General features: G+C 32.7%; 1 protein-coding gene across 2 annotated transcripts in view; it reads left to right on the forward strand.

Annotated features, from left to right (window-relative positions):
- LOC131845026 (RNA/RNP complex-1-interacting phosphatase homolog) overlaps positions 1–20,111 on the forward strand; it is a 67,557-nt gene that overhangs the window by 160 nt on the left and 47,286 nt on the right. For both annotated transcript variants that reach the window (XM_059194044.1, XM_059194045.1), the window contains exon 2: positions 52–127. In XM_059194044.1, the coding sequence (XP_059050027.1) occupies positions 52–127 (76 nt within the window). The remainder of the gene's footprint in view (positions 1–51; positions 128–20,111) is intronic.

Raw genomic sequence — 20,111 nt, forward strand, 5'->3', positions numbered from 1 at the left:
ATACTGTGTCTGTTCTAGGTAAAGTTAATTTACTATTTTTTATTTCTATAGATGGACAGCTTATAAACCATGTGGAAAAATAATTGATGGAACCAGAATCATATGCTTTAAAGTGCCTCTCAGGAGGGTAAGTTTTGCCAGTTGTACAAAACATTCATTTATTCGGAGATTAAAGTCTCCGAATAAATGAATGTAAAAACATGAAGTATTAAATTTTAAAATACTGCTACTGTATTTAAAACTATATGCAGACCAAATGATTTTGATTAAGAGTTACATAATTTATATCTATATATAATATATTTAAATTATATATTTTGGAGGACAATAGAATGGTGTCCTACCTGTGCTGCCGCATGCGCTTAAGGTTTTACAAGTAACTACTGGAGTCTGTCTCAATTTGCCAGAAAAACGATTCAAATGTCTTGTGGGTCTCACTTTCTCTGTAAAAAAAATCCAACATAAAGTTCATAGCTAGGTATAAACATAAGTTTTTTATGTTGGCATGCTTAATCTTTGTTAAAATATAAGAAAATAAAATAATCAACATTAAATTCAATTAAAATATAGTCACAATACAAATATAAAAATCACCACTGTACTTGTCCAATGGAAATAGCATAGCAGTGATTAACATACTTACAGCCCTGCCTGCCTGCAATGATGCTTGTTGCCTGCATGTATGCTGTTGGTACTGGACATACTCACCGCGCCAGGGATGCATATCTTTTCTGCATTGTAGCATAACTTTAGTTACAGACTAACGAAAGAGTTTTGTTTAATAAATGTTATATGTTATGGACATACAAAAACAATGAAATGAAGTGACAATGATAAAATACCTTAGCAGAACGCGAATTGCGGTTCATACTTAGAGATCAAATTTGCACTTTTTGTAACATATATCGGTTTCGAACTAGTATAGTATGAAACCGATCAAGATAAAATTTCATCGAAAGTCCACCTTTGGGCTTTCATTGTTTACCACTCAAAATATTGCGATCGGTTAAGGTCAACTTTTTAATATAACCCGTTTTGCTTAACATGTGACACCTGCTATGTAAACAACACACCGGTAACGAACATAGTTATATTACTACAACTACATCCATTAGGGATTTATGTAAATTATATAGCAACCTAATATGGGCATGGGCACCTGCTTATACTTACAACTTAGAGGAAAGTAAATATAAATTTGGAGTTACCACTTTCTATAAAGGAATTTTGTGTGTGATCTTATTATACCATTCCTGCTTGATTATATTAACCAAGGGTAGATGTAGCAAAATTATAATTATTTCCAAAGCTGGAAATCTATAAGCAGATTTTTATGTAGTGACGAAAAATTTAGTCTAAGTGTTAAAAGTACCATACTATTTTATTGTGGACCATATTATTTTATTGATAAACGCCATCTATTGAGTTACTACTGATATTTGATTGTGTTTTGCCGCTTGTGAAATACCTCATGAATAGTCTGATAGATGTCGCTACATATACTTCTTGACGTTATTAACTAGTTTGGATTTAAATATATATATATTTAAATCCAGAAACTAGTTAATATATATATGTATAATAATATATATGTATAATATTTTATCTGCGACTTATGTTTTTGCAGAAAAAAAATTCATTCATAGCGCTGACAATATTATCTGATTGCACAAAGGTTGAGTGCGTAGCAGTTTCTATATTAATTGTCGCATGCCCAATACTTGTTAATATGTACCTATTTATTTAGAACAACATTTATTTAAAAATATATATATATATATTTAAATCCAGAAACTAGGTAATATATATATGTATAATAATATATATGTATAATATTTTATCTGCGACTTATTTTTATATATTAACAACTTAATATATTAATGTAATTTTTATGCTCTACCTATATACGTAATCTTTATAATATAATAATAAACCTACCGACCTATTAAAACTACTACGGTCATCAATAAACATTACAGATCAAATAAATTTCAAAATTAGTCTTATTAATATATGTCCTTTTCGTAGATTTTTGACATCTCATGCCGTATAAAATATACCAGAGGAAGACTGTTTATGTAAAGTATTTCAAAGTACGTAAGGATATTCTCAATTATAAATAGCTAAAAAAAAGATTAAAATATCTTATAAAACATTTTCTTTTTATTTATTTATTTTTCTTTTCTCTTTAATTTTTTTTTAGGATTTACAAAATGTGACGATTTTCTGTTTTAAATAAATATGAAATCGAACAATTTATAAATGATAATAATGTTTTTGCATAAAAAAAATTCATTCATAGCGCTGACAATATTATCTGATTGCACAAAGATTGAGTGCGTAGCAGTTTCTATGTTAATTGTCGCATGCCTAATACTTGTTAATATGTACCTATTTATTTAGAACAACATTTATTTAAAAGAGCAATACACAAGTTTTAGTGGTCATTCTACTTGTGAACAGTGTGCGTTTCAAATGGATGGTAGAATAAAAAAAAAACAGTGCTTAGTTAGGTATATTAGGTTTATTTGTAATTAATTATAGATTATTTCTATTTAAAATCTGCTGATAAGGAGCGCTTTAGTTTGTCATTACTGTAAAAATAGTTTGAATACTAATTATATTATTGTTCAGGCATATCTACTTGATTATTTGTTTGTAATTGAATAATTTTTCGTTTTTATATATTTAGTCATGGAATGTAAGTTAGGTAAAGTTTGAAATTAACGCATTTGCACCTGCATTAGCAAAGTCTAGCCGACAATGAAAAGCATTATTGGTTCACAAGTGCGACGCACAATGCTTGTTTGTATAACTGTTCGACTGCCTGGGCGTTCACTTGACCGCACCACAGTTAGAAGCAAACACTCACTTGACGATCTGTGTTAATTTGTTCTGCATAGCGCTTGCATCGAACGATATCAAAAGTGTGTTTATTATGGGTTTGTTATTTAGGGCCTTTTGGGCACTGCATCCGATCCTGAGATGATGTTGATGATCCGATCCTAAATCGAATTCATACCGCTCTGAAGTAGCTAACCATACTCTATTTACATTTATTTTGGAGTTGTGCTTTTTTATGTAACTGGATAGGCAAACAAACTAGCACCCCACAGCATGGTAACAGTCTATTGTGCTTATTGGCTGTGGTGGTCGCCTACATGAATAGCAGTATAGATATCATGCGATTATGTGATTTATGTAATATTACCGGTCATGCGGTTGCCATTCTGGAGGACTAAGATGTCATGCCTCCATACCTAATAATTTTATAATTACCGAATTAGGAGTTTTTGAATAAGGTAGACGTATAGATATCATGCGATTATGTGATTTATGTCATAGTACCGGTCATGCATGCATAGTATAAATCACATAATCGCATGATATTTTATTAAATAATATGTGAGACAACAGAATTGGCGTATATATTTAAATTAACTGCAACATGCATTTACTATATAGTATGCCTTATCCATTATATAGTGTTAGTTAACTTAAAATGTAAGGTTTATCCTTTTATTTTTATGTTTTGACACACATGGTAGATATATTTATTATTATATTACAATTTAATATTACAATTATCTTCTTCTTTTTTTAGGTACAACAGGTCAAATAAAATTTATCATGATTGGTAGTCAGTGTTTTTTAAAGGTAATATACTGGAAGTTACACTTTATTTCGTATGCGGGGATTATTTTACGTCCTTCTCACATTTTATTTTTCGAGATTTAAGATAGTCTATGTCGGTTATAGCATCTATTTTCATAACAGGTTTCATCGAGATCGATTCAGCCATTTAGTCATAAAAGATAAGAAACTGAAAGACAGATATATCTTCGAATTTATAGTGTAATAATATCTGTATAGATGAAGATGCTTGAGCAAGACAAGACGACTTGGATTACTATGTAATTGTGTTTAAGTGGTGACCTTAATCCTTCACACACCCTCTATTTACTCAGCCTCGTGTCAAAATATTTGTCCCGTATAAAAGAAAGCGTCCCGACTTCGAAGTACTAATCCCTTATTTGATAAACCAGCGGGTGCCTCGTACCATACGGTTGCCTGCGTACAGTTGATTCTTTTTATCTCTACATCTTTTCATTTTTTTCCTAAAACCACTCCTTTATTCCGTATCCGTGGCGCTTTGATTCGTTTCTTTATTCAACGGGATCTGACCATAAATTTTGATAGTTTTGTTCTGTTTGAATTATAAAGGGATATTACCTTAATGGCAATCGGTAGGTGTAATTTGATATAATCCATGGATCAGTAATTTTCTTTATTATCATTCAGTATTGCTTGGCATTTATCAGTTTTTTTATAATCATGGTCATTCTTTAGAACGTATTTTGTAATTCTTAAAATGTCCTTTGACAGTTCGGCAATTGTCAAAGTATTTAAGCTATTTCCTTACACAATTGTCCGTAGTTTTTTAGGGGTTTATTATACTTCATAATTATGATGAATGTTGACAGTTATTGAGGCGCTCGCCACTGTCCAGGTGGCAGTTGGGTAGTTTTTTGCATTCTATTCGTTCTTCGTATTCCATTCTTTGTAATCGTTGTATGAGTATGTAGCATCCCACGTGCCCATGTTACTTACCCACATAAAATGGAACGGAAGTACACAGATTCCGAGTGCGTTGCGTGTCATCTTAAGCGTTCAATGCTTAGTACTTTGATCAATAAATATTTTATACAATGTTTTGACTTTCATCAGCGAAAGCGATGTATCGCACAGACGCCAGACATAACGCGTTATATCAATCAGCTAAACCGATGGCGAGTAATAACAATATTTTCTTTTCGCAGTATATTTTACGATATCACCTCTAGTTGTGCATACAATTGGTGCAACGAATGTGTGTGATGTATGTTTACTTATGTCTTCTTTATGCGTACACATGATCATCTTATAAAATGACGGCAACGAACGTCTTAGCAGTATAAATTTTACATTCTTTATTTTTTTATTTATATATGTATATGTTTCAACTAATACTTAAAGCTCTTTTCTTGCTAATTCTATTAACATTATTGTCTAGCATGTTTGTGTTTAAATGTTTGTAATACATACTATAGTTAAAGCTAAAGATATTCTACAGAAATTGGACGAAGAGAATACTTCGATTAAATGGCGTGAAACGGTAATAGAATAAACTTTTTAATGCCACTGATCTATCTATCTCTTTGATCTGAAATTCATTTAAAGTGTACGATTATAGCTTAAACGTGTGTAAATGTGGATTTGTTCATGGTAAAAATACTTATGTAATGTGTGGTCCTTTGGAGATGGGAAAGAATAACATGGATCCTTATGATAGTAGCCAGATGGAGATATAAACTGGATAGAGACGGTCCTAAAATATTGGGTATTGTCTTACATTCTCGCTATTATGACAGGATACCATAATAAGACATGATTATTACGAAGTATTGGTTACACGGTCGGATAAGTTTTTTATTGATTGTTGAATTATTGAATTACCAAAATGCGTTTGTACAAAGTGAACTTTTAGCAGTTTATGTTATCGGCGTTTAGATTACAATAAATATTTTATTTCTTGTAAAAATATTTTATTTCCAACAAAATACATACGAACGGAAAAAAAACTAACTAGATTATTTTTTTCCGTTCGTATGTATTTTGTTTGTATCGCTATTTAATTGATCTAAAACGCTTCATTTACACATTTTATAGCGCACCATGCTTCAGTATCGGCGTGGAAATCTGAATCGGGAGTGGTATTGCATTTCTCCGGCCATCAGGCCAAATAAAAAGGTCATAAAACGATGACAGGCTTGGGAACACGGGATTGTAATGTAGGTCGATATCGGATGGACATTTTATTGAACCGACAACAGCGAAAGCCTCACGTTGCACTTATCGTTTATCGTCATGTAATGATATAATGTTACATGCTCGTAAAACAGACTAAAACTAGTACAACTTCGACCACATTGAATATTGGAGGTATTAGTTCTCGCCTCGGGTTGAATATTCAACAGTGTGTTAAAGGTCCCGTAATTAATAAGGAAATCGATTGGGCGTTATTAACACTATGATAAGAAAGCACGACTTTAATTCGAAATCTTCGGATACTCAGATGACGTTGTACCGTGCTCATTATTGTATTAAGATTTTATTTTCCAGTTGTGCCTTTGTTTAACTAGCTAGTAGCGTCCAGTATTTCGGCTCTGCATTAAAGTTTGCAGTCTGTTATAACTTTATTTGTGTGAGACTACATAGTTAGATTGACGTAAATCATGATCATCACAAGCAGCTCTATACAAAAGGACTTTCTAATTCATCTGTACTTCTTTGTTCGATTTTAGGTCGTGTTGCACCGGTACGTCTCGACGCACAGCAGTTTGGCTTTGTATGCGAAATTACACCTCAATTATACGTAGAGACTAACAAAAAAGCCCAGACTTGTGCTTTGTGTTTTGGCGAAGGGAGGGCAATAATTTATTCGATCTGACTTCCGCGTGGCGTCAAACGTTAGTTATGTTGGCAATATTTAGAAAACCATCTGTTTATTGTTAAATATCTTTTATAGTCTGAAGTTAATTAATTGTACACATTTAAAACGGCTGTCTATAATGCGTAATGTATGTGTCTAATATCACTTAACAGGGAAACATTGGTACTTACCTATACACACATATATAAGTAGAATTATGTGATATACTTATAATTTTTTGTTTTTGTTGGTTCGATTAAATGAAATAGGATGTCAGAAACATTGTGGTATAAACAACTATAAAAAATCGAGTGAAGATTGGCCTGTTTCTGGTCAATGTTTGTTTACCGATACTGTAATTTTACAAATATTTTAATTCTTATATCATAATTAATTTAAGAAATGGCCAAACTTACAGAATTTATAATGATTGATTTTTATTCGATATTACGTTTAGAGATGATAGTTATGTAAGTTAAAGTTGGAGATCTAATGACTCGGATTACTATCACTATGATTTATAAAGAGATAGGTCTAGGAAATTAAATATTGCATATATGACTGTCTTATACTACGCCATAAATTAATTTTCTGTAACCAGGCTTCATCAACTCTCTGACAGTTTTGTGGTCCCCATTTTTATCACCTGTGGAATCGATCCGTGCGTCGGGGACTAAACCTTTCTTCCAACTTCTCTTTACTTGAGCCAAGTGTTAGGGCAATTTAGTCACCTCAACTTGCTGACACTTTATCGGTCTATGTTTTCTGTATATGTTACTGTAGTCGAAAGTAAGGTGACAATATATTTAAGTATATTAGGAATACAGTTTTTAAAAATGTATACATAAAACAAACCTGCGTGATGCGCAATACGAGAGGCAGTAATTGGACTTTTCAAAGGTCGATATTTACAGCCATTTTAGTCATATCTACTCTATTTTGACGGAATGTCACAAAATAATAGGTAGTGATATGTTTTTTTTATAATTTAACACATTATGTGCGATGTATGTAAGTTGCATATGTGCTATAAAGTGTTTCTTAAAATAACTTTACATTGTCTTACACCACAGTTAACTTCACCAGTGTTGGTTTAACAAATGTCTTTATCGCGACGCGTGGTAATTGGTAATTAGTATCGACGTGCTAAAATCGAGTTCGCAGTGGAGATCGATTAGCATCGTATTGATTACGTCTCCGATACCGGTGGGCAGTGTTAATGGCCGCTCGTTTAGCGAACTGTTTGATCTTATAATAGCTATTTGGGAACACTTTGTTTTTGTGAATTATGCATTTTCGGTGTGATAATGTATAATCTAAACACTATCGGTCGACTCCGTGACGCTTGTGATTGCGTCAAACATGCCATATTGTTGGTGTAATGTTGTCATCGTTTCATTTTTGTTCTCCGTGTTATGGTATTTTTTTTCTCTAATGGAATCATTAAGCTGATGTCACCGACGGTTTCTGGACACGATAATCGTGATGGTAACGCCCTGTATGCTATTACCATGTTAAGTTATGAGCTCACTTAATTTTTTGAGATGATTATTTAGTCATTGTTAAGGAGGGGTTGGCATTAAACCGTCTGTGGAAATTAATATATGATTATTAGGCTAATTAGTTGAACGGGTATTTATTTGTGTGGTCGTACAATTCCAGTGATAGGTATGTAAGGAGTTCAACTGAGATGGTTATAGTTGTCTACGTCAACCTCCTAATCAATGCCAGTTGATTGCCAATTTGCTCGGTGATATATCGCCGATTGCTGTGTTTAATTGTCTATTATATCGCGAGGGGTTGTAAATTACACGCTGCGCAAACACTTCGCATTTCCTGCATCTTTGGACTTTATTGAAATTTGTTAAATTAATTGCTGTTCTATTGCGTATTTAGTATAGTGTTTAAATTCCTCCCAAAAATATATCCGTTTCTTAATTTATTTATAGAGTGTTTAGCATGTTCTATAATTTAAGGATAATTAAAATTGATTGAAGTTACATCATATTGCATGATTTACATATTTTTAAATATTTATAAGGACATCCTCGTAAGACCTAAAATAGCATTATTGCTTGTAAGTGATATGTCACCGCTCCTTTTTATCGCCAAGATCACCCCTTACTAGTGATGTAGTAAGGAAAATTCGAAATAGAACTGTATACTTAGTTTTAAGTTCTCATTATACAGAACACATTATACGTTATATTACGCTACTAGCTGTACTCGCGACTTCGTCCGCGTGGAATTTAACTTTAGTTTTGTAAAAGAAAATATTTTTTAACAATAAAAGTAGTCTAAGTTACTCCTTATGTGATGCTGATGTACAGCTACCTTCCAATAAAAGTCCCGTCAAAATCTGCCCAGAGATTAGCCGGAACAAACAGACAGAAAGACAAAATTATAAAAAATGTTATTTTGGTGTATATATCGTATTTATATTCAGATGCATGTAGTAAAAAACGGTTATTTCAATATTACAAACAGAAGGTCCTATTTTATTCATATATATACACCCTACATCATAGGGTTATGGTTTTGAGGTACGCAGATTTTTTTAAATTTATTATGTACATGTGATGTAAGAATTGAGCACTCGAATATTTTTAAATTTCGATAATATATCTCTTACTGTGCTGCATTCGTTTTCATCTCACCCAAAGTATTAATACTGCGTCCGGCGCGTATAATGCAAATGACAGCGGTGGGTGGCGCGGTTTATGCGACTCTCAATCAGTGATGGTAGTTGGGCGCACGCGCCGGCCACGAATTACAACGAATATTATTGGCGCTATTTGTCGCAATAGGCCCGGTGGCATTTCTTCTATTGTAGTTGCGTTTGGTACTTTTTGCCGGACCACCGCAGATGACTTCGCTTCACCATCCGCTGAATGGGTTTCAAATGGTTTTATATGTAGGAAGTGTACGGTCATATAAAATTTAGGTTTATGTATTATTAAAATTATATTTTTATTATTATGATGTTTTTAGAGGTCTTTAATATCTTTACTAATTATTGCTATAAATTTGAAAATGAGATTGTTGGTTTGTTATCTTTAGACATTTTACAGCTCTCAAAAAAAATGCCAATTTTTTTGTAGGTACTTAGTATTTGTGGTATATATTCATCTCAAATAGTAAGTAAAGTCAATCATCAAAGTAAAGTTTTTGTGACGCAAAATAAAAACAAAGTTTTATATGTGTGAAAAACATCAGAATAGAAATTTTAAATCTTCGTTATAATAAAAGTATAAAACTTACGGTTTCGTCGACTTTGCAAATATGTTATATTTAATTACAGTATTATTTTTTCTCTAAGGGCGGCTTTTTTAATTTGTGTATAGAATATTGAAAATAATTTACGACGACGACTCTGGCGCCCCTTTAGTCCCACAATGATTTTACCCGTATCAATTACGCAGATCGTACGATAAGCCTGCGATAAATTATCGTGCGTTTACGATAACATCTACACCCGATTGGACACCGCGGCCGTTTAGATTTCTTTCATTGTAAATGATTTACCGAAGGGTTATGAAGACTTCTGTCGTTATCGAAAATTATGAAGACTTGAACTTGAAATAATTTTATGTTTGGCGTGGCGTATTGCATTTATTACATAGTAATAATGCAAAATATTGTTTTGATATGTTTATATTACTAGTTTTCTAGACTTAAATGCTTTAAGGCTTATTGTGCCATATCTCTATAGGGACTGGATATTGGGATTAACTGAATAGTTCTAAACTCTGTGCAAATCCATCCCGCTATAAAACCTGAATGTGTCTGGTTTACCACTGACAATTAGTCAATATATTATTATAGCGAATACATGCTTAATTTGTTTATTTGATTCCTCGTTCATTAGATATTTTTAAACTTATTTACCATAAAATGAGCCGTTTTAAGAGCCGATTAACTATATTAAAATTGTGCTCGTTCATTGTTTTCTTGATCCACTTATGCTACAGATTGAGCTGTTACCTATTTCAATTAACTACATTTTATTTAATTATATTATTTTTCATATAGAAATTGACTTACAGCCTGAAAGTTATAAATAATAGAGTGAATCCGCTAAACATTAATTCATATTTAAGTCATCGTGTGGTTAAAATCAAATAAAATCGTAATGCATTGCTTCATTGCGCAAATTATAAATTTCCGGCACGTCCAAATTAATTTATCAGTTTATATCTTAATAAACATTTAATATATTCAAATCTTATAGCGTGTGAAGACATCCTTGCCACATATACATATTTAAGAATCGACACGTGGTCCCGATTCGAGAGTGAAGCCTGTGTTTGTTTATAAAGGCGAGACCACACAGTAAGCAGGCAATCATCTGACCAACGCTTACCCCGCTTCCACTCTGTAATCACGGCATCATTACCTCTAATGACGTGTTAACGTTGCTTTATGGGAATGCCAAACATGACGTTCACATTTCGGTCATTTACATCTGTTTGTCTACTATCTTCGGTTTGTTTGCCTTCTTCTAAAACACAGGGCGGCGTTTCGGACAGCCACCGGTTAAGGTTTTTGAGTGCAACTTGGTTTTGGGTTATGTATGTTTAGTTTCGATCTTGTACTGTCGCTTCTGGCTTTGTGTCCTCAAATTACCCGTGCAGCGCAGCATATTGATGTGATTTGGATTTTAAAGAATTACAATTCAATATTTGTTCATATTTACTATTTATGAATATCTTTTATGGAATGTGTATGTATAATGTTTATAGATGCTTATTATGATAGTATAAATTGGGGTGGATTTGTCTATTTTAATATTTATATAGGTTCAAAACTAAACGAGAATAAGATTACAGTGAAAAAATTGCATAGACCACTTACTAACTTCTCAGTTTGAATTCTAGTTTTGTTTTTCTTTAAGGGCGATCTTACAATGTCACAGGCAATTCAGTGTATTTTGTGAAGCCCAAGTGCTCATGTCTAAAGGCGATAGGTACAATTTTCTATAAAGTGGATCCTTAGCTCCCTAACTTTAAAAAGGAAACCTACCATAAATGGTGTGTAAACGGTAACCCATAACAAAAATGTAACGTGTACAAAGGGTCTTAAGTGCAGAACTACTATTGACATTTTTTATTAGTCTTATAAATCACACTAAAAGTGTAAAAACAAAAAGAGGACGTATTTACCGTTATTTGGATAGTACAGATGTGTTGGCATCTTGTCGGTTACCTTTGTATCGCATTCGTCTTTGTGTCTCTGGATTAATATTTTTGTATTACTTGTAACTACTAAACACTTAAAGAAGTTTCTCACTCTGATTGTATTTCTTATATGTTATGGGATGCCTTTGCTAAATCCTAACAGTTACTATTACATTGTAGTATTCAAGGTTGACACAGTTTCATTTTTAGTTAATTTATTATTATATATATTTTTAATAGATTAATTCGTATTGATGGTGAAATCGATAACTTTCACCATCAATACGATTTTTTATTGTATAAACAAAACATTGTATTGCTATATAAGTTAATATTGTTAGTAAAATAGGAGTTGTTGGTACAAGGGTGAAAATTTAGGCTTGTATGTTTTTTAATGTCGATAGAAAAATCTTGAAAACATAAAAATATTTTGGCGTGGACCACCCTGATGACTTAGGGGTTTGAAAAATGGTTTACGTTCTATTCTCAGACCTACTGCATATACACACAAAAATAATTATGTATTTTTGAAGTAATATTTATTTTTATGGATATATTTTTTAACGCCATTATCTATAGGTTCAACAATATTTAGCAAATAAGTACGATGTATCAAAATTCTAATTAATAACATTCTGATAAGTTACCATAGGTGTATGATAACTTAACAGAATCTTATATACATAATAATATTAATCTATTAATGTATTTACCGAAGCATAGTAATTTAAGTTCTTTGAGTGGGGAATCTTAAATGAGAGGATTGGGTTGATTTAAAAATGGGTATAATTCCTCCCAATGACCATTTCACGTATGAACCTTCATAAAATAATTTAAACCAACAAAATAAGATATATAAATGTCTGCGAACAGATATGAATGGAAGTGAAAAATATATTACGCCGACTCCAAATAAATGGGTTAACGAAGAAGGAGATGATGATGATGAAAATTAGATATATAATAATAATATCTTATTTTAATATACCTATATTTATTAAATTATGTATCTTTATTTATCTGCTTTCTGACTGGGTGTTTTGTCATGTTCCCGCCCTTCTACTCTTTATTACCAAATTTTCTTGCGGTATTTTGTGTGTACAAAAATAAGACTGGTTAGGAACACCCACGGTTTTCTACCTTCTGGCTGGTGCTAATATATCCCTGTTGATTTTGTGTCTTTCCCAATATTGTGTTATAAGCAGTACGGGCAATATTCGTCTTTAAATCCAAAACCATAATGACTAAAAGAACTTCAAATACAGTCCACGTCTGCAAGTCGAGCCTAATTCACACTATGTGTTTAGCTGAACTTCGTGAAACACAACAAAGATGTAATGATGACTGTGGTAATGCATTTTTTTCGTGTACTTAAAGACGGTCGCGGCAATGCAGATGTTAATCAAATTATCAGTGCAGACTTCCGTCTTATTATTTAAAACTGGTTTATGACAACAAATATATTTTTCTCAAATTGAGTACATAGCCATGTTAATTATATGAGTACTTGGTTGGAAATAAATAATTTATGTGTTCACAAATTTATATTGAGTTGGCGGCGCCGTTCATTAAAAAGTTCGATCACGTCCCAATAATAAAGGTTACGGGAAAATCTATAAGCGCTTATAATAGTCAGTGGTCACGAAGATGTTCCATATTGTCCGAGGCGCCGGCAGTTAATGCTACCCGCTGTGTTAAGAAACCCCTACCATTTTAAGGTAGAGGACTTCAAACTTAGTCCATGCATTGACTAACAGATCATTTTGTAGGAGCACCGTTTAACTTTCAGGGGTCTTTTAAATTGGTTACGTGTACCCCAGGATGTAAAGGCTCGCCGATTAAATTCACACCCGCGGTTTCTCTGTCCCCTTCTCATTATAAATCAAACGCAGGTATGCCTCCGTCTGGTGTAGTCGTGTGTGAATACTGCGAACCCTTGTTAGGATTTGCACCAGACTGCATAAAATTGTTGGTCCATATATAATTAAAGCTATATTTTGTTAAAGAAAAAAGTATTGTACACCTACATTTATAGTCACTAGATTATAATTTATAGAATTGAGCCCTCCCTTCATTCTAATATTTAGGTTTAATTATTATAATTTTATATACTTGACAAAGAAAAATGTCTCTAAAGCTAATGATCCTAAAAACACTTTTTGGGTAATAAATAAGCAGATTATATGTAATAAAGATTTCATTTTGTATACACATTTAACACGCTGTGACCGATTTTCTAAAGATTGTTTTCATAAACACGTCTTTTAAGTAATAAAAATCTGGGTTAGTTGTAATAAATTATTGGTTTAAGGAAATTTATAGAAATTCTTCAAATAAATCGAATACGGATTGTTTGTTTTAAGACTTCATCTTTTCGTTATACTTGGAGTAAATGTCAGATTTTAGTTCTTTATAGTTATAATTTAGAAGCTGTATTATGTAGAGTCCGGGTTTGACAATGAACCTGCCAGTCAGCCGACTGTGTGCCTTCCTATACAGCTCTGCTATAACCCTCCTCACGTGTGACGGCATTGCATTTGTTTGTCCGCAGCTGCGGTGCCGACAACATATTTATTGTGCTCATTAACCTTCAAGAACGCTATTTAATTGTCGGCCGTTTTTTATTCACTTCACCTCTGACCCATCCGCGACTTATTGCTTCCCGGCCTCTCTTTGAAAGCGAGAACTGGCTGTTATTTATTATGCCGCGAGTCGAGGATGCGTGTCGCTTCTATCTTTGTGGCGCTTGTGAGCTCATTCTATGATTTATGCGGTTATAAAGACATAATCACTGTCCTATGGAATCACTTGTGATTATTGTCCGTATAATGTATTGTCTGGTAGAAAATATTCTGTACTCACATCTTTATTATTACAGGATATGTAAATAGCCGCTAACGAGACTTGTTCTGTGTTCATTACTATACTTGGTTACGGTATTATGTTACAAATGATGTGTACATGAGCGACTAGTAACTATCCACGCCAACGGCCAACAGGAAACTGTCCGATCGTATGTACTTTTTTTTAGTGAGATCTGCTGCTTTGAGATAATCAAGTCCTAGTATTATAATGCGGTGGAATATTGGTCTGGTAATATGGAATACATTTGTATCGACCATATTGTCAAATGGTCGACTATTTCTCACGCAGTGTGAGTCGATACTCGCGGGGGTCTAATATCTTAGGCTAATGATCAAAACACACGGCTTACAGGAATTCGTGTATACAAATGTGTTTATTAAATAATAAGCCTGTTGCGCAATTTAAAATGTTACTGAGTCGCTTCAGCCTTTATGACGGCTCTCATGGATATTTTATGGTATTTGAGACATCGGATTTTGCTTTACCTCCTGCTTAGTACGATTTGATGTTTTATTCATAGTAAACAGATTGTTTAAGATATTTCAACGGATTACGTTTATTATCTATTTGAAAAGGCGACTTTAGATTTCATATGCGCATGCACTTGCGACGTTGTTGAAGACGCATTCGGAAGGAAATTTAAAGTGCGATCATGGAGGTGCAATCGAATGATAAATGATCTCTCATCCGCTTTATATTGTATTACGAGGGATTGGTATCACAATGAAAATGTCGCTACTATTGTTCCGGAGCTTTCTATCACGGCGCGTTCAGGGCATGTTTGACGTCTTCATACAGTGTATCGGCAACAGTAAATTGTAGTATCGTGTCGGTACCCAAGTGCATCGTCGGTATGGAACCGTTTATTGATTGGTATCGTAGTTTGTCCGGTGTTCACTTTGAATAAAATTCGAATTATAATTAATCACAGTTGCGCTGCGTCTGCGTGGGAGAACGTCGCGTTGTGGCCGACGATCTATCATATTTTGTGATAACGCCACTGGAACGCATCTTGTAAACGTATTGAGACGATCAGGTTTGAGCTTAGTTAGTTATATGACAATGCTTTAATGCAATTACATTATGCCATTTTATATTAAGTTATATAGTTTAGGCGTCATCAATTGTAGAGGTATACAGAAATATGACGAAAGTAAGGCAAAATGAGGGAACGCTTTTTTATGAAACATTAAAAATGTTAGGTAATATACATAATTGATATATTGGGCTAGTAGAAAAGAATAAAACAACTCAAAATGTACCGATAAAACACAACAACCAATAACAACCATCTCACTTGGAGAAAGTAGAGTATATAATATAAATCGTATTAATATTCAAGCTTAAGACGATATATTATAGTACATAGATATATAAATACTGTAACTTAAAATAATTTAGAGATCTATTAACTCTTGCGTATTTAGTTGGTTCAGCTATCCTGGAAGTTTGCATTATTGTCGCGGCGTTTATAAAGACTACAGTGTCGATGACAACAATAAAATCGGATCATAAAGTTTCGATCGCGCCCTTTGAGAGTTCCTATGCAATCTCACCGCTCAATTTTATTTCCAATACCAGCGTAAATAGATAGTCGGGTAGATGTAAACGAGGGACACCCCGGGGCTCTGTCGCAGGCTCCTGTCAATTGAATTTGTCTGCAAGCGCGCCGTGCATTAATAGCATACTAAACTACTATGAATATTATTACTGATATTTTCATAAAGCCACCTACCCATTGTGTGGTGACGACGCTCAATGCGCGCCCCGTTTTAGTGCATTTTCGTTATGGTATTTGATATTTTATGTCGGCGTTGTGCGTTACGGCAGTTAGGTTCGTAGTTTTATTGCCATCGTACAGTTTGATTTGATCATTTAATCTTTCCATTTCCGGCATTATTCTAGTTACACGTTCTTTTTAGTGTCGTCCGTTTCTTGAATTCTTTTAATTTAGATTTATTTGTGTATTAATTTTCTGATCGATATCGAATGTCTTGCTTCATGAATACCAGTAAATTTTACTTTCTTAATATAATACTAGTAGTAAATAGGAATTATGATAATATTAAATAGCATTTGTGTATTTGAATATTCATCTGTCATTATTTTTACTATAAGTACATTATGTTTTAATTGAAAATATACGGGACAGTTTAATATTAGATGTCTAGACCTTATCATTTTATCTCACAGGATCTATTGTAGCAATACATACATGAGCTTCTTTCTTTGATCTCTTCAAATTTTGTTCTCACGTTTATGTCGCTTAATCATACCGCCTGTGCGCGCGCCTAATATAGCAGTGTAATGTGTTTATTAAGCGCCGTTCCCTTTAATGGTACATCATTTAGCATACAATGTGCAGTGCAGTGGTCCGTTTTGCGTGTTAGCATTTTATGGATATGATGTTTGCAATTATACTTTTAGCCACATTATATATATATCTATTTGTGCTCTTAGTTCGTCCAACCATAATAAATGTAATAGAGACTAGTAATATACTCTTCCAGTATCGACTGTAATTGAGTTGAACTGTTATAGTTATTTATTAAAATAAGACTTTTTCTTATAGTTCTATTGCATAATAGCCAGTAGTTACAATATTTAAGATATAAGAGAATATTTAAAACTGTAATTGTGGTGTTAATTGCATTGTCATACATGTCTTTTATTTTTCATTTTAACACAAATTTCATCACAGTAGGCATTTCTTCTTCTGATTTCGTCTTGTAAACTACATTAAGTAAATTTGCAGCTTGCTTTCTCTGAATTCACAATGTCCGCTACTATGAATAACACCGTATTAATTATAAGCCATAGTGTTTGTGGACTGCTTTTATTTATGAGTTAACACTAATTCATGCTAGCATTCAATTATACTAATTCATTCTTACATCTTTTTACACGTCACAAAATGTTCACGGATTCAATTAGTATGATTTTAACTATGCTATAAAAAGGTGTGATCGTAGTTCTTTAAAATCATATTAGTAGCAAATATATATATGTATATTGTGTACAAAATTTCCTTTTAATGTCATGAATCTATGTTATTAAATTATTTCTACTTTTGTGGTATACACTCGTTTTGTAAATTCATCCATCTGTTTCTCAATGGAAATACACGGAAAAATATTATGAAATAGTAACGTTTAACATCGTTTGTCCAGCCATTATGTCAACACGAATACCTTAATCACCACGCATAAGTTGTGGATCGAAAGTGTTTGATAAATCTACCCGAGTCATCATTACCAAATGTGATCTACGTCTCTCATTAACTCTTTCTAAATAAGATATCGTCGGGTGATTAACTGCTAACGCAGCTTTATTATTTTATTGCATTCCAACATTAATAAATTGATGATCGTTTTGTTCCCATTCTAAATGTTATTGTTGAATAACGGTAAAATGTGCAGTGTTTAACTTGTGTTAAACATTAACCTTTTAAAATATCGTTAGCAGATCGATGCGAAATAACATTAAAGGCGTTTATATTTTATTGTACGAGAAAATTAATGGGGACGAAGAAAACGCTAGCGCCTCGTTGGGATCTAGTTTCGTCTCTAAATTATTTTCTAATTGAAAATTAATGGAGAACGGTTTAAGCACACATATTAAATAACTTGATCATAGTTATTGGAGTTTTTAATGACGCTTTTGGTAACACAGAAATGGATAGATAGATTTTTCATTTTGGTTAGTGAGTCGTTAGTGTCACTGTGTGGTTCACGGCGATGCAAATTAAGATGTTCGGTCGAAATACTCATGTGATTTATGACATTATAAAATCTTTGTTGTTAACTTCGGTTTCTACTTTTATAACATAATTTTATTCAAGCTGCAAGACTTGTTCAGTGTTTAATTTTTCTATGTATTTTATATCTAATTACTGCTCGTATAATTTTAGAATTTTCTAAAATTAAACGTGACATCACCCTATAATGATAATATTTTGACATAATTCTCCATGTTTACAATTTTATTGCGGATATTTATGTTTTCTTAATCCACGTTTACGATCTAAACAAGGCCAAATAGTATTGCGGATTGCTCAAATCCGATTCCTCTTTTAATATTTTATTATCATTGTAATTTATAGACTAAACAATCTTTACCGCTGCCACGTCGTAAAAGTGTTATGTATTTTCGGATGTATCCCTTTGAATTAAGCATCGTCCATACATATTCATTATACCTTTAATGCAGCTAATTTTGAACCTTTGCTTTGATTAAACATCGTCGCGACTTAATTAATTAATTAACGAATACATTATGACAATAATGTATTATTTAGTGTTTCATTTTATTATAATTCAAGCGTGAATAATTAGGAAGTTATAAAAAGATCGGAAATGAGTAAATTTTAGATATAGGTGTATAAGTCACTTTGGGAATATGTGGTTATTGCTTAATAATTTAAATAAGGCTAATGATATTGCTTGTCTTTCGATTGAAAACATGCATTATATGCTAGTATATTTTCTAACGCATATATTTAAATTCTGATATATATGAGATATTCTTTAACTGTATTTGATAAAGAATTGACTACCCAGTGATTCTCTAAGAAACATCTTAGAGAATCATTGAGTAGTAGTTTCGATGTACCTACATATAAAGTTGAGGTCAAGAGGCATATAATTAAACAAAGCGCTTTGCTTTGGCACTATCTTTTAATTCAATTTACACACGTGCACAGGTTGTTGATTGCTATTTATTCCATTTCTTTATCTTTGTAATGATCTTAATTTCTTTATTATGGATTGTGTAGGTCTGATTCCTGCAGTGTAGGCGTTTATTTTATATTTGCTAATGAAGTCACTGGTATTGCTAGCGAAATTACAAATAAAAGCTAACTCATTATAAACGGTTTATTATTTATTATACATATTACACATGTTTTCTGGGTTATGAGATTTTCTGCCATTCACGAAACTGTAAAAACAATTTGAACGTGCTGAGTGGAGTTCACAATACGATTGCAAATTTATATTACAAAAATAGGTGTTGCTTCACTCTAAACGTATATTAGTTGGAAATGAAATTGTTTCTTAATTTTTTTTATGTTTTTGTTGTTTATAAGAATTTAAGTTTGAATGCAGCCTAATGGTAACACCTGCTGCTAAAGGGGGCTGAACGGTAATAGAGAGGTGTGTCGCTCCGCCCAACAGTCGACATGCCGACGACAACGTTTGCAACTCGTGCGTCAGTGGTATTGGAACGAGCACAGTTTGATTATAATGAGATTATAGTTCTTGTGCCGCCGACATCGGGGAAATTGTGTATTGATTAATGAATTATTACAATCTTGTAACCATTTTAATTAAATATGGCGTTGTATGGATTAACACCTTTATGTGATATATAGATATCTCATTGGGAATTTTGGTTAAATACGAGAACAAGAAATTACTTTAATGAGTTAATGCTACTCAGTTTTGTTTCTTACGATGTCTTTACTTTATTATATTAGCACTATCACTATATATAGGATAATATATATTGGTCTGAAAACCTGAAGTATATTATAGGTAATTTTTAATTAAAATTGTGACCAATACACACTCTCTATACCGACGAAAGCAGTTATTTAT

Source organism: Achroia grisella, unplaced genomic scaffold (genome assembly GCF_030625045.1).
Source record: "Achroia grisella isolate CSIRO2021 unplaced genomic scaffold, CSIRO_AGI_Agris_v1 utg445, whole genome shotgun sequence".
Taxonomy (NCBI): domain Eukaryota; kingdom Metazoa; phylum Arthropoda; class Insecta; order Lepidoptera; family Pyralidae; genus Achroia; species Achroia grisella.